This window comes from Dysidea avara, chromosome 6 (assembly GCF_963678975.1).
Source record: "Dysidea avara chromosome 6, odDysAvar1.4, whole genome shotgun sequence".
Lineage (NCBI taxonomy): Eukaryota > Metazoa > Porifera > Demospongiae > Dictyoceratida > Dysideidae > Dysidea > Dysidea avara.
In genome coordinates, this window is record NC_089277.1 from 1647357 (window position 1) to 1669355 (window position 21999).

The following is a 21999-nucleotide window of genomic DNA, read 5'->3' on the forward strand; positions in this document are numbered from 1 at the left end:
TTTCTTATCCAGGCAGTCTTGTACATACTACCATCCATATCTCTGTAACTTAAGTATTATGTAATACAGGGTAGTATAACTGACTTAAATACAGTAATGGATTACTTAGGACTATGCAGCTTAGTGGGCAAAAGGGGAAGTCACTACAGACCATCCATGGTCACTCCCCTGGGCTATAAAATGCATTATCACCTAGTAACCAAGTGGTAGTTAGTAGGTTAGAACACCCATCACCAGTTAGCTGCTCATTGTTATGTATATAAAAAAACAGCTATACAGCTAAAACACACATGCACTATTAAAGTATGGTCTTCGTATCACTGATTTTCTGTCTTCTTGCAGCTTAACATCATCTGTGGAAATCAATTCTTAGAGTGTAGTCATATCTCAACTATCACACCCTGTATTTTGAATCACAAGCACCTTCAAGGGGGACGTTTATAATTGAAAACCTGTAAAAGCCACCTCAAGAAAATAGAGTATGTCCACCTGAGACTAAGCCTGACCATTCAACGCCAATTGTTCTGCAATTCAAAACGTGGTAATCATTCACATAAGTTAAAGAACATTCTAGAATGCTCTTATCATGTGTTTGGTAACTAGCTATAAGGTGCTTCTAGTAGCATGCACTTTAAAATATGGTGTGTTCATTGGAAGGTGATGATCAATAAATCATGAAATTAATTTATGAGGCTTGAGATAAGACCATACAGTCTAAAAATTGATTACCACATATGATGGTAAGCTGCAAGAAGACAGAAAATCAGTGCTACAAAGACCATGTACTTCATAAGTGGTGAGCTCTATAGTAGCTGTACTTATGTATGTAACAGTGAGTAGCTAACTGGTAGTGGATGTTCTAAAACCTGTAAACGACGATTCTGCTGTTTCCGTCGTTCTGCCATTCCGCTAAATATATCATCCCTAGTTGGGATTGCTATATAGAATAAACAAGCCACCAAACAGGTAAACAGCAACCTTTAGGCTCCTTCCTTGCACTTTCATCTAAGCAAAACGTCACTATTTATTTATACGTACATTAAATTTATTAGTGGTTCCGAAAAAGCAAAGCTTATAATATAGTAAGTCTATAATTCATCTGATGCACATCCAGCAAAGTTTTAAAAGAATTAATGTTAGTGGCCATAACAATATAAGATGGTAAAGAAGTCCAATTATTTATTACTCTTGCAGTAAAACTATATTTCTTCATTAATTTTGCTTTCACATGAGGTTTCAGTATCTTCAGTCCAGCAGGTGTTGTATTAAAAAAATCATCAATTGATACATCCACAAGTCTACATCTGTGCAATATCTTATGTGTCATAATCATATCCATCCTCAACCTCCTATAAAACAATGAAGGCAGATTTAAATATTTCAATCTGTCAGAATAAGTCAGATGTGCAAGATTAGGCGAAAATCTGGTAACTCTTCTTTGCAGCGCTCTGATATCTTTAAGAAAATGAGGTTGCCAAACAATGCATGCATAGTCGACTCTAAATGCAGTCTTACGAGTGATGTGTACACTGTACAATAAACATGAAGTGTGTGGAGCACATGAAATGTATAATAAATAATTCCTAGATCCTTTACAAATTGCACTATTGATATGATGAAAAAAAGTTTAGATCAGTTGTAAATGTAACACCCAAATCAGACTATTCAGTACACTGTTGAAATATAGAAACATCAACGTCTGTAGATAATGAGTGTTGTCTATTTGAACCATTGCATATGTTTACATTTTGTCAATGTTCACCGATGAATACCAAGTTACACACCAGTTCATAAAATTATCTGAATCAGTCTACAGCAAAGTCCAGTCAGATAGTCACAATATAGTTTACCAAATTCCCACCGGTAAGATTTGATAACATCAGGCAAGTCATTCATATAAACTACAAAAAGTATAGGGCCTAAGACACTGCCCTGTGGAACACCACTGATTACAGTAGACCAGGAAGAAGCTGATCCACTGACACAAACCCTTTGTCTACAATTAGTTAAGAAATTTTGAATCCACTTAAGAATGTCTCTATTTACTCAATGAGCTTCAAGTTTGCAAATCAGTAGCTTGTTGGAGACTTTATCAAAGGCTTTCTGGGGATCCAGGTACATGCATAAATTAATTAATATCAATATCTTTACCAGCATCAAAACAGTCAGTCTATAATGGTTTATCACTATCAGTTCACAAGATCTTCCAAAACGAAATCCATATTGTACATAAGATTACAACAAATTTGACTCTAGGCGTTCCATTAGGTGAGTTTTTATGATGGCTTCAAGCATTTTGCATATCACAGATGTTAAATTCACCAGGAGGAAGTTGCTTGGTTTGGCCTGCAGCCCTTCTTGAATATTGGTGTAACATTTGGCATCCTTCCATGAGTTGGGTAGAGTGGATTCTTCAAGTGATTTATTAAAAAGCAGTGGCAAGGGTAAAACTAGACCATTACAAATGCTAAACAAAACATAAGGGTGACAATTTCCAGGATCAGCTGCAGCTAACTTATTTGTTTTCAATCTATATATTTATTATTGCATGGTTGAGAGTATATATACTTCTTCTTCAGGTGTTACTGTGAATTTATCAAAAAACGTAAAAACTTATCTGGAATTAATGGGGGAATAAATTGTAACCTGTTGTAACACATCGTAACCCAGTGTAACTTATCCTAACCCACTGTAACCTATTGTTATCATAATGTGGCTTAATATAAGGTAATATTCTTCTTAAAAATCCTGAAAATCTAATTGTGACCTATTGTAACCTACCGTAACAAACTGTAACCCATTGTAACCCACTTGTGACCTATTGTAACCTATTGTAATTGTTACCCCATTGCAACCTACTGTAACCGACTGTAACCCATTGCCACCTATAGTAACCCATTGTAACCGACTGTAACCCATTGCCACCTATAGTAACCCATTGTAACCTACTGTAACCCATTGCAACCTATTGTAACCCACTGTAACCTATTGTAACCCACTGTAACCTATTATAACCCATTGCAACCTATTGTAACCCATTGTAACCTACTGTAACCCACTGTAACCTATTATAACCCATTGCAACCTATAGTAACCCATTGTAACCTATTGTAACCCACTGTAACCTATTGCAACCTATTGTAACCCTACTGTAACCCACTGTAACCTATTCCCATTGCAACCTATTGTAACCCATTGTAACCTACTGTAATTACCCCACTGTAACCTATTATAACCCATTGCAACATACAGTAACCCATTGTAACCTATTGTAACCCACTGTAACCTATTGTAATTCACTGTAACCTATTGTAACCCATTGAAATCCACTGTAACCTACTGTAACCCATTGTATAACCTATTGCAACCTATAGTAACTCACTGTAACCTACCGTAACCCATTGTAATCCACTGTAACCAACTGTAACCTATTGTAACCTACTGCAACCTATTGTAACCCACTGTAATCCATTGCAACCTACTGTAACCCATTGTAACCTACTGCAACCTATTGTAACCCACTGTAACACATCGTAACTCACTGTAACCCATTGCAACCTATTGTAGCCCACTGTAACCCATTGTAACTCACTGTAACCCATTATAACCTTCTGTAAGCTATTGTAACCCATTGCAACCTACAGTATACCCCATTGTAACCTACTGCAACCTATTGTAACCCACCGTAACCCATTGTAATCTACTGCAACTTATTGTAACAACCGTAACCCATTGTAACCTATTGTAACCTACAGTAATTACCACATTGTAACCTATTGTAACCCATTGTAACCAACCGTAACCCACTGTAACATATTGTATCTCATTGAAACCCATTGTAATCTACTGTAACCCATTGTAACCCATTATTACCTATTGTAACCTACCGTAACCCATTGTAACCTACTGCAACCTACTGTAACCTACTGCAACCTATTGTAACCCACTGAAACCTACCGTAACCCATTGTAACCTACTGTAACCTATTGTAACTCATTGTAACCTATTGTGACCTACTGTAACCCACTGTAACCTACCGTAACCCATTGTAACCTATTGTGACCTACTGTAACCCACTATAACCTACTGCAACCTAACGTAACCCATTGTAACTTATTGTAACCTACTGTAACCCACTGTAATCTACTGCAACCTACTGTAACCTATTGTAACCCACTGTAACCTACCGTAACCCATTGTAACCTATTGTAACCCATTGTAACCTACTGTAACCTATTGTAACTCATTGTAACTAACTGTAACCCATTGTAACAAACCATACCCCATTGTAACCCATTGTAATCTACTGCAACCTAGTGTAACCTACTGCAACCTATTGTAACCCACTGAAACCTACCGTAACCTATTGTAACCCATTGTAACCTACTGTAACCTATTGTAACCCATTGTAACCTACTGTAACCTATTGTAACTCATTGTAACTAACTGTAACCCATTGTAACAAACCATACCCCATTGTAACCCATTGTAATCTACTGCAACCTAGTGTAACCTACTGCAACCTATTGTAACCCACTGAAACCTACCGTAACCTATTGTAACCCATTGTAACCAACCATACCCCATTGTAACCCATTGTAATCTACTGTAACCTATTGTAACTCATTGTAACTAACTGTAACCCATTGTAACCCATTGTAATCTACTGCAACCTAGTGTAACCTACTGCAACCTATTGTAACCCACTGAAACCTACCGTAACCCATTGTAACCTACTGTAACCTATTGTAACTCATTGTAACTATCTGTAACCCATTGTAACCAACCATACCCCATTGTAACCCATTGTAATCTACTGCAACCTAGTGTAACCTACTGCAACCTATTGTAACCCACTGAAACCTACCGTAACCTATTGTAACTTATTTTAACCCATTGTAGCTAACTGTAACCCACTGTCATCTCCTTTAACCACTTCAAATATTTGTAATTTCCCACTACAATTTGTTGTGTTACTCAGTTTATCTCCACTGTAACATAGTAAATTTTAAAACCAGTTACAAGATACTTCTTTAACCAATTGTAGTAAGATATTAATAGCTAAAGTCATAAATAATTAATTACTAAAGTGATAAAAGATTATTGAGATATTAGTAGTTAAAGTTATAAGTTTGTAACTAAGATATTAGTAGCTAAAGTTGTAACTTTGTAACTTGTGTAACTGGTTACAATGAGTTTTTTCAGGATTTTTAAGGAGAATATAACCTCATATTAAGCCACATATGGTAGAAAGTTAGGCTCTGGTGTACTTTCATTGCTTATGATCATGATGATAAAGGACTTTATAATTATTACACTGTATATACATGTACACCAATATGTACTTTCAAATGCAGCATGTATAGATTTAACTTTTTTTACATTTCGTAAACCCTGCTGTTTCACTTATGCAATACAGTTACTACAGAGTCACAATAAATCTTTGCATGTCTTGTAAATCAGTCCTTCATCCATTCTTATTGCCTTGTAATAAAATACTTGATGGAACTTTTATGCAATTGGTATGTCAGGATGTTTGGCATAATGGTGAGATATATAGTAGTGCACATGCACAGGTGAAAAGAAGAGGTTCTATTTCAGCTTACACACTGGTCTTTGTTCCTTATAGCTTAGAAGAGTATAGTGATATTAGACTGTTCTATTAAAGTAATTAAATTTTTAATGGTTTTACCACTAAAATAATAATAATAGTCATCTCATTAATTCTTAGGTAGCTCTTCCTTCTTGCTCTTTCCATTGTCCACGTATACAATTACACCATATAATACTGTAGCTATATACAGTATAATACTGTAGCTATATACAGTATAATACTGTAGCTATATACAGTATAATACTGTAGCTATAGCACATAATAAATTTTGGAGTGGGATGCTGAATAGATCTGCCCTTGATGGTGGAACCATTAATTTTTTGTGCTTCACAGTCCATCCAAGTAGTTCTGTGATAATGTTGAACATTAACAAAGCACTAAAGAATGGAGGAGCCATGCATTTTCACCGTTAATCATGTGAAAATTACTCTTCTATTACATTATTGATATACAATAATACATAATGTGGACTTTTCGATTGTGGGACTCGTTGCTCTACTGCTCTGCTACCCTTCAACTACCTCTACTTCTTCACTGAAGACGTCTTCCGCCCTTACTTAGCACCTAAGAAGATTTGTTACTGTGAACGTCCCTTCCGGGACAGAAGAGCCAACCTAAGTGAGAAGCCAAGACGACTAAATCACCACCCAACACCAACCACAAGTTCAACGACTGTGGTACCGTGGTCATCATTGTTTCCTGAACAGTACCGCTAAAGGTTCATAGCGTTTAAGTACCACTGTTTGTTTTCTGTACACTTTCGTTAGTATCTGAGGCGGAAACTGTCCACGCGCGATGTCTACCCCGGCTATCAAGCGGACAAGAGCAGCCGCTGGAATATCTCCAGAAGCTAGAGATGCTATGATTCACAGTCTTCCTGGTGAGAACTGTCCACATTGTAAGCAGCCCTGTACTGTTGAAAATAAGGTAGTACAGTGCGATCTTTGTGGTGTTTGGGCCCACGTGAAATGTGAGGGTCTCCCTGAAGATATATATGAAAAGTTAAATCAAGTTTGTGAAATTGTTAATAACATTTCTTATTATTGTGAAGCAAACCATTGCAACAGTCGTATTAAACAGCTAACCCATCATCATTATAGCAATTTGGAGCAGCAGACCACACGGTCTGCATCTGTAGAAGAATCTCTATCAGGCCTCAAGACTCAAATAGAAGAAAAGATTGAAGACTTGAGTTCAAAAATCCAACACTTGTCAAATCAGTCTGGTATAAACATGGAAATAGACACAGTGACTCAGTCACTTCAAAACTCCCCAGCCAGCACTGGCACAGTATTGAACACCACTGCATCAAGCATCGCAGATGAATTGGCTGACCGAGACCGACGCAAGAACAATGTAATCATTTACAACCTATCTGAGAAATCTGACCGTGAAGCTGATAAAAAGCTGTTTACTGAACTGTGTAAAACTGTATTTTCTGAGGAATTTGCAGTAGTAAAAGTACTAAGACTGGGTAAAAAGAATGAAAGTAATAATAGACCTGTATTAGTCACACTCAAACACGAAGTATAGACATCTTCTTTCAAACTCAGCAAGGCTGCATCAACATGACGCGTATAAGGCAGTGTATTTCTCACCGGACAGAACAAAATTCGAGCGTTTAAAGTACAAGAAGCTGGTAGAAGAACTTAAACAAAGAAAAGCAAAAGGAGAAACAAATCTGATAATCCGAAACAATGCCATTGTCTACAGGAATGCAAGAACTCAAACAAATCCTAGCAGTACTGCTCCTTCAAATGTCCAACCAATGGTGCCTGCCACAAATCAAATGCAGAAGCAATCCCAAAATTGACTATCTCAAGGGGCTGGTCTCCAAGCAAATTCTCAAAACCCACAATCATTGAATCTAGCAATTGTAAATTGTCGTAGTGTTGTAAATAAATGTCCTGAGCTTGAAACCCTACTCCATGTACAAAAGTTAGATCTCCTCATGGGAACAGAGTCCTACTTAGACAAAAAAATTATGGCCTCAGAATTTTTCCCCCACATTACACTGTTTATCGAAACGACAGAAATCGACATGGTGGCGGTGTATTCATTATAATTAGAAATGAGATCCCATCTTCTCTGTTACATGTTTCTACATCAGTCGAACAAGTTTGGGTGCATATCCATATGAAACACAAGCAAAGCATCATAGTGGGTTCAGTCTACTGTCCTCCAAACTCTTCTACAACTATCCTAGATGAATTAGAAAATACCATCAACGACATCAGAAATGCCCATCCAACAGCAAGAATATTTCTTGGTGGTGACTTTAATGCTTCTGGAATTGATTGGCAATGTAAATCATTAACAGAATCATATGTACCTGTATATCCTTTAGGGAGAAACTCCTTTCAATTACAGAAGATCTTCATTTCGAACAGTTGGTTACCACACCTACAAGGGGTACAAACATTTTAGACTTATTCTTTGCTAGCCACCAAGATCTAGTGACATCCTGCCAAACTACCCCTGGCATCAGCGACCATAATGCAGTTGTAGCGGATATCTCCACTCAGGTTAAATTAGTAAAGAAACCTCCTAGAGAAATCTTCCTATATCATAAAGCAAACTGGGACCTTATACGAGAAAGAATGTTAGATATCTATGAGAGATATTTTGAACTAAACTCTACCACCCAGAGAAGTGTGAACGAAAATTGGGAATATATTTATGAGCAATGCTCACAACTAATACAAGAGATGGTACCCAAGAAAACTATTGATAGTAAGTTCCACCTACCCTGGATGAATGCTGCACTAAAACGACTGATCAAGAAGAAACAGCGAACTTATAATCGTGCAAAGAAATACCAACGTACAGAGGATTGGGATGAATATAAAAGACTACAACATCAAACTAAATGTATGACGCGTCAGCAGCACAAACAGTATCTATCTAATATTTCAAACCCTGAATCTTGTAATAACAAAATGAAACGTTTTTGGCATTATATTAAAAGTAAACGTCAAGACAATATCGAAATTGGCGCCTTAAAGGACCAAGCAGAGAATATAATTACTGACCCACTAGAGAAAGCAGAGATCCTAAACAACCAGTTTAAATCTGTATTTACCTCCGAGGACACTAGTTGTATTCCAGATAAGGGTAATTCTCCCTATCCATCCATCCCAGACATTCACATTACACTAAATGGTGTGAGAAACCTTCTTGCTGAGTGCGATACAACTAAATCCCCGGGTCCTGACAACATACATGCTGCATTTTTAAAACAAGTTGCTTCTGAAATAGCTCCTCTACTGACACATCTCTTCAATCAATCATTAAGAATTGGTACTGTGCCTGACTCCTGGAAACAAGCTAATGTAACTCCAATATACAAGAAGGGTGATAAGAGTGATCCCAGAAACTATCGCCCAGTGTCTCTTACATCTTTGGTCTGTAAAACATTAGAATACATTTTAGTTAGTCAAATAATGAAACACCTCGAGTCAAACAACATATTACACGTAACTGATGTACAATATGGATTTAGATCAAAGCGATCATGTGAAGCCCAGCTATTTCTTGCAGTTGATGATTTTGCCAGAGCAGTTGATAACAAAGTTCAGGTTGATGTGGCTATCTTAGACTTTGCAAAAGCTTTTGATAAAGTTGCCCATGCTAGGCTAGCTCACAAGCTGAATTTCTATGGTATAAGAGGTGAATTGTTACAGTGGCTACAATCGTTTCTTACAAATCGTACACAAAAAGTAATCATTGATGGTAGGCAGTCTTCGCCTTGTAGTGTAACATCAGGTGTACCACAAGGATCAGTGCTCGGTCCAGTGTTGTTTCTGATATATATAAATGATATTGTAACTAACATCCACAGTCATTTGAGACTTTTTGCAGATGATTGTTTAGTTTATCGTCCTATCTACTCACCCGAAGATCATAAGATACTCCAAAGTGATCTTGACACATTATCATTATGGGCTGATATTTGGCAAATGGAATTTAATGTTTCAAAATGTTGCATCATGCAGATATCTACACTACATTCGGTTAGTGAGTTCTCCTATACAATTTACAAAATCCCCTTAGAAGTTGTTGAGAGACATCACTATTTGGGAGTACTTTTAGATAACAAGTTGTCATGGGCCCCTCACATAAATTCAGTGTGCAATAAAGCAAATCGTCTACTGGGATTTTTGCGAAGAACTCTCCACCATTGTCCACCTCACTTAAAAGAACATGCATATTAACAGATCGTCTTGCCATCTATTGAATACTGCTCTTCTATCTGGGATCCACATCAACAATCACTCATTCACAAGTTAGAGATGATACAACATCGTGCTGCACGTTTCGTGTTAAATAGACCTTGGAGAAGGAATCATAGGGACAGCATAACTGAAATGTTAGTGAAACATTTTAGTCAATAAAAACTCTATTAGAGTATTATTACTACAAAGTGACTGTCCTATTAAAGAGTATCAATCTAAGGAGCTATGTGCGCTCAATGCATTCGAGTGCTCTATTGCAGAATTTTAAGTTTCCACTGAATGCTTTATGATGCTCCATAGTTTGAAATATCCACCCAGTATTGTAGCACATAGCTATTATTATACTGGCATATTTGATGCAGCCCTATCCTTAGATTGATACTCTTTAATTGGACAGTCACTTTGTAGTCAAATACTCTAATAGAGCATTCACTGATTAAAATGTTCCAAGATAATTAAGAAATGTTATTAACCTAGGAGCATATAATACAAGCATAATGGGAACACTGAAGAGCAAAATACATACTGTACTGTAGGTGAAAATGGTGGAAATTCTTTAAAGCATTTTGGGCAAAATTGGGATAGGCAAGAGGCTATTATGCTCCAAAAATTGAGCATTATATGCTTTTGAGCAGTGCTAAAAAAATCACCTATTTTGCTTTTGAGAATTGCCCATTATTCCCAAAATTATTCCACCATAATTGGCTAATAATGCCAGTATCAGACCATTTTCATTGATGCTTAAGCTTCAAATAATCTTGAATACTTTAGCTGGTTGCAGTATTAGACATTTAATTTTAATGTGACTGCTTTATTAGAGTAATAATATTCAGTGACTGCTCTATTAGAGTTTCTGACTGCTCTATTAGAGTATCTCGATTGTTTAATGGAATTCTGGGATTTCCTACTGTTAATCATCTCAAAATGCTAGCATAATTTATGATTCCCACTCATACCTATATTATTCCCAAAATTTTAACTTAGTAAAGCAATTATGTTCCATATACTTAAAGTTACTGACATTTTACTATCAGTATATCTGGGTACAACTACAGTAAAGCAGCTTAACAAATTAGTAAACTAAGAACCTTCAAACAGTGTTTCCTACTGTTAATCGCCTCAAAATGCTGGCATAATTCATAATTCCCACACGTACCTATTATACACAAAATTATGCTGGCATAATCACCATATCCCTAAATTCGGAGCATATTTGATTCAGGCCTAAAAAGGAATCCTGAATATAGACCTCTATGCAGAACTCCACATAACTGTTTAGCTCTAGCAGTTGGTCTTCTAGGGCTCTGATGGCAAAGATTAGGCATTCTTTTACAACTTTACTACACATGTTTCAATTTGTAACTGCCACAATCAATAATAGAGGTGTCTTCTGTAAACTTTTTCTTCAAATAAATCCAAACTAAATGTGGTGACAATTGATGTATGCTGTAAACACATGAAAAACTGTTAACTCTGGGGAATTTGCAGTCAAAGTAGCAACACATTCACAGGACAGTACCAATGCCTCACACAGTACTAAATGTACCACACAACTGTGAGCTGACACTGAGTACATGAACACATCAGTAACATCACTTCTGGATAATGAACACTTGCTCCAACTTTCAGTGAGCCATCAACATTTCTGAGACTACAGTATACTAGACCACTCATGAAGTATACCTTAGCTATGTATACCTTAGCTGGGATCATGAGGAGGTGTACATGTCTGAGTAGTGGATTTTACTATACCACTACATTATAACTGTTCACTGTTACACTGTACAAAGTATGAACTAGTACAGAAACATGTTAACTCAACCATATACACTGTAACTGAGCGCGCACCCACACATGTTGCTGTTCTGTAAGGGTGTTTAACAAGAACAACAACTACTGTTGGCAGTAGCCATAACAAGTGTAACGCTTATCACTAATTGCTGACAATTTTGGGCCAGAGTCTTGCTGGCGTCTTAAATTACACAGCACTAGAATGTTGCTTGTGTGAAATTATTCAGTTGACTTTGTAGAAGTATACCTTATCCCGCATGCAAAAGCAGAATTGGTGGTATGCTAGTGAAAGTGCAATTATATGTAACTGGCAACTGATGAAGCTGATATCTCAAGTGACCAAGAATGAGTAGTGTATGTGATTAATTACAATAATGTAAACAAAGCTTTAACACTGTACCATTATCACTAGCTAGTGTTCTTCATTACTGTACCATTATCACTAGCTAGTGTTCTTCATTACTGTACCATTATCACTAGCTAGTGTTCTTCATTACTGTACCAATATCACTAGCTAGTGTTCTTCATTACTGTACCATTATCACTAGCTAGTGTTCTTCATTACTGTACCATTATCACTAAGTAGTGTTCTTTAGTCAACATTTCTAATAATCGTCTAAACCCTAGTTGGCTATATGCAATATGCACTGTAGAAAAATGATCAACAAACAATTATGATACAGTATTATGTGATTCCCATCACATTTGTTACACAATATTATTGAATGACTGATACTAAAAAGATTACTGTATATATATGTCCATCAAATGAGATTTCATCTTACTAGATTTACTGGGAGTGAAATTTGTTAAAGTGATTATAGATAACAGCCGAGCATCGTGAATATGGACATCGACAATAGTATACAGGAGCACCAAAGAAGAAGAGACTACAATGAAGAGAATTGATCAATTTTGTAGGTACAGAACAGTAGCCTTGATTTTTAATAGTATCAGTCACATCCACATCATTTTTATAAAAAAGAAATTTCAAGCAGCATACAGAAGTCATTGACTTACAATGAAGATCACAAGAATGTCAGTAAAATGTCCTTGAATCTCACAGAAGATATATTTGTTTAATGCAAAATAGTTGTATATATAGAAGTAATTCCATAAAGTTTAAAAGATCTTTTTGTCCCCACAGGCACAGCAGCATGTATGCATGCACTATTAAAACTAATGTGCTTAGGTAGCACCTAGTATGTTATAGTAGCACCTATAAGCCTATAAGTGCTAAATAGTGACTGCTCCAGTTAAAAAATAGCACCTGTCCTCTAGTTGTTTTAACAATGTGGTATTTAATGTTTTCATGCCTAGCAGACTGTGAGGAGTACTTGTTCTAGACTAGAAGGCTACAAGCAGTAGATATATGGTAAGTGAAGATCCTGACATCAACAAGGCATTTCCATGTTGTTTCTTGGGATCAAATTGCTATAGTGACCAGTTAGACCTTTCCTCTTCTATATCTGTATTCATTGATTGTCTGAAAGATCCATAATAAATATTATTCTAAGGAGTACATGATCTGAGCTAGGAATTGTTTGTGAATGTATGAGTTTGAAGAAAGTCGTGATGTCATTTATGTACATGGACCCATAGCACAAGCCATAGTCTCCATTCTTACATTGTATTTACTAGTGGGCTAGGAAGATTTTAGCAGCCAGTGTGTACAATACAGCTTTATCAAAACCTTTGAGCATCATGAAAAACTAATGAGCATATAATATCATGAAATAACTAGTATACAATATCCACCCTAAAAACACCTTCGCTGTAAAAAAAGGCGCGCCCAAGAAACTACAAGTACCTGGAACCCAATGTAAAAAAACAAAAAGAAAACAGCTCAGCTGAAGTGAAAAGTAACTGGTAACTTAAAGAGCTGATATCTGAAGCGGCCAAGAATACAATTACTAAAGTTTTATCCATGCAAGAACACCTTGGCTATAAAACAGGTGTGTACATGAAAGTAACTGGCAACTGAAATGGCTGATATCTGAAGCGGCCAAGAATGAATGGTCATATACAACTAATTCAAAAATTTAACACTGAACCTTTATAATTCGGCTGTGTTCTATATTCACTCTTGCTGCATCGTAAAGTAATTTCTTTTAACTCTAATTGGCTGGTAATTTGGCCGCCTTTTTTGCTCTATTATACTGACTATTAAAAAAGGCGGCCAAATTACCAGCCAATTAGAGTTAAAAGAAATTACTTTACGATGCAGCAAGAGTGAATATAGAACACAGCCGAATTATAAAGGTTCAGTGTTAAATTTTTGAATTAGTTGTATATGACCATTCATTCTTGGCCGCTTCAGATATCAGCCATTTCAGTTGCCAGTTACTTTCATGTACACACCTGTTTTATAGCCAAGGTGTTCTTGCATGGATTAAACTTGGCCGCTTCAGATATCAGCTCTTTAAGTTACCAGTTACTTTTCACTTCAGCTGAGCTGTTTTCTTTTTGTTTTTTTACATTGGGTTCCAGGTACTTGTAGTTTCTTGGGCACGCCTTTTTTTACAGCGAAGGTGTTTTTGGGGTGGATATCACTCATTTTTGTCAGTGATAGACTCTACATTTGGTTTAAAAGGTAATTTTTTTTGGAAATGAGCAATTAACATTAATGCAGAATATTATCTTGGAGAGTCAGTAAAATCCATACATAATAATGATTGTTTCATAACACCGTAAATTCGGAAGTACAAATTTACAGTGTAGTATGACTGTTCTATTAGAGTAAATCTATCCTTACTGCCTGCATGTGACGAATATATCTCATATCTGTGCATGTTAAATGCTTCAGACACCTAATTAAACTTGCAAGTGACTAATTAGTTTACAGTTGCTACACAGCTATAAATACATTTGTAATTGTTATCACCATAATCATTTATCATGTTATAACAATTTTTTATTATTTTGGTCACAACTTTAGGATTAGAGCAGCAGAGAAAGGAATAGAGGACTCAATCATCAAGACTTGTATATGGGAGATGGAACAGTATTGCGATGGACAATGCCGGTACTAACCCCTCAAGGGTGTTGCAGTACAGTATAGATGCAAGACCAGAGCCTCGATCGTCACCTTTTGACTGTGGTCACAACTTCAGGATTGGAGCAGCAGAGAAAAGAATGGAGGACTCAATCATCAAGACTCGGGGAGATGGAATAGTATTGCCAAGGATAATGCCAGCACTAACCCCTCAAGGTTGCCACAGTGCAGTATCGATACAACCACTCCAACCAGTGCATAAGACCAGTGCCTCGATCATCACCTTTTGACTGAAATTTTTATACTTGATGAAGCAATTAAAACAAAAAAGTTGTAGTACTTATACTTTCCTGAGGGAGCATGCCCCCAGAGTCCCGACTCCCTTGCCTGTTCAGCAGAATAATAGGATTGAGCCTTACTACCACTTTCACCTTTATTCTTGGCCCGGATGTACATATCGGCAACATAATACAGTAGCTGTAGATAATGCCCCTAGGCAGAGCTATAGGGGTGGGAATTTTTCCCTACTATCACACTATCACAGTAGTTCTTCTCGCAGTTCTTTGCCTGGCCATCATCAACTGCTGTCAAAACATTAGTGTCGTCCCCCAGACCCTTCCTCAAGCATACTTACCACACAAAAATAACTTAGTTTAGCAGTGCACAAACAATTATTGACAGCATATGTACACTTACCGCATTGTTGAACCATGTATACCACCAGAATCCACCGGATTGACAACTAACACGTGATCTATTTAGGGGAAATCTCGTGGAAAGTCCCTAATTACCTTAAGCGGACACTCGTGATACGTGGTTTTAAATTGAATGGTTTAAGAATGTAACTAGATGGTGAGGCGTACTTTAATTGGCTCGAGAAACTCGAGCCCCTCGTGAGAAACTACATCGCTTGAGCAACGCTTGAAAAAGTAAGAGTCAAGAATACTGAGGGACTCTATGATATATGCCGGTCTTGAATGCTAACGAAACGAGGAGTGAAGTTTGTGCAACGTGTCACATCGCCACACACTGATTCACCGTGTTTGTGCGATAGGGTTTTTGGACCTGTCCACCAGATGTTGAAAGGAAATTCATTCCACCACATGTTGAAAGGAAATTTATTCCAACTTGTGAAGTTATTGGTATACTCATTGTTGGGGTCCATGGGGACATCGATGATCATTTACCAGTCAGCTGTAAGTAATGTCACAACAGAAGGAAAGGAACCATTTCCATACCCCTATGGCATACTGATTTTCCTGGTCAATTTATGTACACTCAACCACAGATCGAAATGTAGAACTTTGGTTGCAGGTGGAAAATAAACACCTTTTTACTCAGTTACAAGAGATTCACCCAGCTGGGATAAAATGTTGAATGTCATTAGTACTAACTTGTTCATCAGGTATTGGACAATTCCAAGTGTCCAGATTATGCAGTTGTCCTCTTGTTCAAGTTTACACGTTTAGGCAAGTTCCACAACGTCCTATAATCTATTACTATATCAGTGTGGAATAATGCTTATATAATATTTTTCATATTCCAGGCTTTAGGTGTATTGTATTTAACACCTGCTTGTTGGTTTTTGCAGGCCATCTGGTCATACTGGTTTATCTACTAGCAGTTGAATGTGATCATGGTACATATGTAAGTTGAGACCATGCAGGAACAAAGATATAGGTGTCATGAATTTCAGGTCAGTTAACGTTCAGAGGAATTGTATTATTGCAATTGTTCTTTTTGTAGTTATCAATTATCAGTGACCAGTTTGTGATAGCGTACTTTTGTTTGACCAATGACCTAATGTTCTGGTTTACATGCTTACCCAACAGTTATGTTACTCATTTAACCTGCATATGGCATATATATATTTTTTAGTTCATTTTGATTATCCATCCTTTATTGGTGCAGCCTGGCATATTGATTTTTTGCACATTCTCTTTTTAATTCAGTGCCTGCTGGATTGCTTCGTCAGATATCGAAACAGGTGTCTTTGGTGTTGTGACCGATGTTCCAGGTCAGTTTGCATGTGTGTTTAATTTAAGGTTGACTTCTGTGCCTGCTTATTCTTTTACAGGTCTCGGTATCGAGTGTCATGAATTTCAGGTCAGTTGACGTACAGAAGAATTGTATTATTGCAATTGTTGTTTTTGTAGTTATCAATTATCACTGTATACTAGTGATGTGAATTTGCAGGTCAGTCTACTCAGATGTATCCGGTATAGTGTTGATGGGTTCAAACTAATATCCAGTGTAGACTGTAGTGGCATCAAGAGTGTTAATTTCTAGGTCAGTTTACATGTTGTGATGTTAGTGATTTTTTCCTAGTACCCAGATGTTAAGTGTATTGTATTTAATGCCTAGCTACCTGTTATGTTTTTAAATTATGGTATATCAGTGTAGACGGTACAACAGTAAGCCTTCTGTGTTGTAACTATTTGTTTCATAATTATGCTGTTGTCCTGGAATGGCACAATTTTTGGGCAACCAGTGTGAAGTCCAGTGGTACAAACATTGTATTATGACCAAGTTGTGATAGCGTACTTTTGTTTGACTAATGTCCTAATGTTCAGGTTTGACATGCTTACCCAACAGTTGTGTTATTCATTCACTTAGCCTGGGATATAATTTTTGTTCATTTTGATTATCCATGCTATTATTGATACAGCCCGGCATATTGATTTTTTATACATTCTCTTTTAATTCAGTGCCTGCTGGATTGTGTCATCAGATATCAAAACAAGTGTTTTTGGTGTTGCGACCAATGTTCCAGGTCAGTTGCATGAGTGTTTAATTTAAGGTTAACTTCAGTGCCTGCTTATTCTTTTACAGGTCTCAGTATCGTCCTGACATACAAAAAATCATCACTATTGTTGGAACTATTTTTAGTCAAGTCTTGATGTGATGTTGATTAACGTTGATACACATTGTTGTATGTTTACCATATGGCAAGAAATTTTCATGGCCATCATGAAATTTGAATATTGTGTAAGTTGTGTGGAACAACCCCAACTCATACATGGTCACTGGCAAACCACGAACCACATTCGAGCCACAACACCACGAACCACATTCGAGCCACAACACCACCAACCACATTCGAGCCACAACACCACCAACCACATTCGAGCCACAACACCACCAACCACATTCGAGCAATCCATTACAAAATTTTGTTGCACCATTTGTGTGTGCATGATACTTAATGAAAGCCACAGCACAAGCTACATGGTAAACACTACATAGAGGTGGTAACCCCTAAAGGCTTGTTACCTTTTGTATTCAGGCCTTTGTGGTTAATCTATTAAAAATTACATGTAAATAGAGAATTGAAGAGTATATATGCTTAAAGCACCTTCGCTAGTGATTTTGTTCTTCACACCATAAGACAACTGGCGATTTATAAACGCTCGATTGGGGTGTGGCACTAAATGGAATTTAAAAGATTTCTGCTTAAAACGCCATCCCTAGGGAATTTACGGTTCAGCACGTTGTCACAACTTGTTTATCAGGCATTAGAGTTTGTGTCCACGTCGTGCCTTTAAAAGTTATTGTAGGGATTAGAGGTTTGATTGAAGAAAATACGCGTATAGGCAAACCAGGATTGGATAATGTCAGTGCTAGATGGACTATACAAACACGACTATGTTGACTGGTATAACGTGACAGTAGTTGTAACATAAGGTAGAGAAATAAAGTGAAATACGCCTATTTTTTATTTTGCGATGGTTACTTTTTATTTTAGCGAGGTCGCAAGAAAACTATGATGATGACTCCTTAAAGATTTTTTTTTATCACGTAACGCAATACAAATCTATTGAGAGATGTTGCGTAATCTAGGACTAATATTGCGAAACCGGCCCTACACGTAAATAACTCACAGTAGTGGCCGCGCGTCTTTTAATTGGGCGTGCGCTTTGTAGTTTCTTGGCCGCGCGACTCACTACCGTGAGTCTTGATGTTCAGAGACTAACTACTACTGTTAGCTATTTCCTTAAGCAAGATATCAAGTTTCCTGTATATTTTTATTCCTGTTTTATCAACTCTTTCTATCAAACACAATAAGTATGTACTGTAACTTAGAAGATCAAGATGCTCTAAATATCACTTAGCTAGGGTAAATGACTATTATACTATTCTGATCTGTTATATTTGCAGTGTTTGAGAGCTGCCTTCAACATAATGCTTTAAGTAAAATGCACAGATTCTAACTAATTTTGCCTGAAGTTTAATCATCCTATTAATCCACCTGATTATTTTGCTACTGAGTACTGAATATCTCCAATATTGTTCTTGCACATGCGTGCTATCAAGATACTTTACACCCACTGCTTCAGTTGTAAAACTGTGAAACACTAATATGTGTCAGAACAAGCTGAAATGCATTCTTTGGCTGATGCCATCCTTCCTGGGTACATGTAAAGGAAAAAAGTACACTCACTAATATTGAAAACATGTGTACAGCTATAAAATCTTGTACTACTAATGTTTCTAATTACAGTACAGTGTTGTACAGTATATACTGTGTGTTGTATGAATGTGTACACCTTATACATGTTGTGTAATGATGTATGATAAACTAATGTAGAAACATAACTATGTATAACACAACTCAAAATGCTGCAGTATAAAAACAGCTCTACACTACTTAGTTATAAAGTGTTTGTGAAGTCTTTTAGCTTGATGGTCCTACAGAGTATACAGCAGCCATGATACAATGAATATTAATTATTATAACAAATACGTATTATAGTAGTAAGGATCACAATAATGTGTGGAAGGTATAGAGACATGTGTATAGTGTATACAGTATATCACATTTCCTAGAGCCTTTCTTGTCCAACATTTTGTGTGACTATCATTGTTAAGAAAAGTGATACACTGAATGCACTGATCTCAGGAATATGACAGTTGGATATTAAACGGAAATACCATTTTTAACTGCCATGCTAAGCCATGCAATCAAAATTAATGAAAGCAAAAAGTGCAAGAAAAGATGTTCAAGTGTTATTTAACAAAATGCAGTGGAGATTGCCTATACCTGAAGATGTGAATTAGGGATGAAATGTCTACTACTATATCTTCACGTGTAGGCAACCTCACTTGTTTCACTACTTTTTATTTCTATGATCTATAATCAAACTTATAATAACTATTCTCTTTATACTTGTTTGTTTACTTCTTTATAACATGATTGTGGCTGTTGAACCTGTGCATACCACATTAAAAGAAAGACTTAATGTTTCTATTGGAACATGCCCCAACTTATGTGAAATGACCATTATGCTTTATTTTCAGCTTTAGTACACGTATGTAAACGTTGAGCTGGATCCTCTAAAACATTTAATAACTCATGCAATTACACATGATCTTGAAATTTGGCCCATTTGTAGTGCTGCTTGACCTGCTAGAAATTTTTCTAAATTTTTCATTCAAAACACCAACGCAATATTTAGCTATGGCCAATCACAATTTTCACCATTCACTTCCTATGGGAAGCCATAAAAGTACAATGTCAATTTCCTGAACTTGTAATGGAGCCAAACCATATGTGCCACTTTTGCAGTCACTACTAATCATCTGGTTGGCTGAAATATTAATTCTCTTGAGAAAAAAATATTTTTAGCTGTTTTTCAGGATCAAGCTCAAGTTGTACACACTATACTGTATGCTCAGCCTGTTACACACAGTTGTAAGTAAATAGCAGTATGATAAGTGTCTCTGAAATCAGTCCAGTAATATATGAACAATTTCCATTGTAAATGTAGAAAGGTTTTACATGCTACCACTAAACCTTGCACTGCCACCAAAGATAAATTGGGGACAACAGACTCTACAGCAAGTCCTTACATACTGTGGCATGCCTATAGGCACTGGCTAGGTTGAAGCTGCATCTAATGGTGAAAACAAGTCTTTTGGGTTTGGTTATACTTGACCAACACCTCCAGAACACAATGAAAGTGATGTAAGACTAGTTTCTGGTGCAAATAAGTGAGAATGGGAACAACACATGGAAAATGCCTAATAATGGTTATTAGGCTTGCGCCAATTATGCCAGAATAATTTTGAGCATAATAGGCTAGCAAAAGCATCAAGCATTATGCCAGCATAATAGGATGATTTTCAAGAATTTTAATTAAAACGCGCAATGCGTGTGCCAAAAATATTGCACAACATAAATACACTGCATATTATTACTGCATTTCATATCAAAAACCTTGCAGTGTTACTATTTCTTGACTGATTATTCACACTTTTTGGAAATAAGATCGAGATACTCTAATAGAGCAGTCACTTACTCTAATACAGCAGTCAGGATCTAATAAAGCAGTCAGCTCTCAAGCATAATCTTAATTTTTAGAGCATAATAGGCTGGACTTTGGAGCACTGCTCAAACGTATAATAGGCAATGTTCAGAGCACAATTCAGTGGTGGATCCAGGATGGGGCATTTGGGGCAAATGCCCCCCCCCCCCTTCAAGAAATTGCATACAAGATCGAGATACTCTAATAGAGCAGTCAATTACTCTAATAAAGCAGTCACAATGTTCATGAGGCAGTGTAGCTTACCTATGAAGCTATAAATAGGATTTTATTTTACATAACAGATGTGATATAGTTGGTAACTAGCTATTATTGTTGTAACTTTTTTTTTTTTTTTTTTTTTTTTGGTCTTCAACTGGGTTTCAGCAAGTTTTTTTGGTCTTCAACTGTTTTTTAGAAAGGCGCCCCCCCTCTTTCCAAACTCTGGATCCGCCCCTGCAATTGGCTCAAGCCTAAAGGTTATCCCGCCTTGCAATATATGGTTATAGGCTATATTTACAGCACAATGCTTCTTCGCAGCATTGTTTGGATCTTTTCACTAAAACTATCAAAACACCTAATAGAACAGTCACCTGAATTTAATATTAAAATACTCTAATAGAGCAGTCAAAGAATTTTGCTACCCATCTGACCAGGCACCCACATTGATAGCCTGTAAACTGATATGGATTATATAGCTGTCATAGATAAGGTGTATAGACTAGCTAAGTCGTCAACACTGAAATTAGTTACTCCTTTGAAACCATAAACATTTTAAAATATTGAACTATTAAAATTTAAAATACTAATGAAAGCTGAGATTCACAAAGTACTCTAGTTAACTGACAGTGCCTATAATAGATTTCAAAAACTACACCTACTACTTTCAGATAAGAAGTCATATGATGAAAGTGTGGATGCAGCACTGGTATGGTTGTCAAGCTGAAGTGGTAAGAGGACTCTCCATCACTGCTCATATAGTCCTTAGTGTCCTCATTGGAGCTACCTCAGCTACCACATACCCATCATGTTACTTTAATTTTCCTGAGGTTGCAGCTTTCC

The 21999-nt window shown here is 36.7% G+C and overlaps 1 protein-coding gene and 1 long non-coding RNA gene across 8 annotated transcripts in view; one reads left to right on the forward strand and one right to left on the reverse strand.

The window, feature by feature from the left end:
* The first annotated feature begins 15023 nt into the window (after positions 1-15023).
* Positions 15024-17797, forward strand: LOC136257467 (uncharacterized). 7 transcript variants are annotated; one of them, XR_010702015.1, is made up of 6 exons: positions 15024-16331; positions 16382-16652; positions 16713-16741; positions 16832-16924; positions 17344-17408; positions 17468-17797. It is a non-coding gene; the product is annotated as an uncharacterized lncRNA (long non-coding RNA). The 7 variants fall into 7 exon arrangements; XR_010702017.1 differs by having other exon boundaries at positions 16588-16652; XR_010702019.1 differs by having other exon boundaries at positions 15024-16104; positions 16227-16652.
* Positions 17798-19049: 1252 nt separating this feature from the next.
* The window catches only part of LOC136258469 (uncharacterized), a 121046-nt gene continuing 118096 nt past the window's right edge, over positions 19050-21999 (reverse strand). The window contains exon 11 of the mRNA XM_066051778.1: positions 19050-19324. Coding sequence (XP_065907850.1) covers positions 19311-19324 — 14 coding nt within the window. The 3' untranslated portion in view covers positions 19050-19310. The remainder of the gene's footprint in view (positions 19325-21999) is intronic.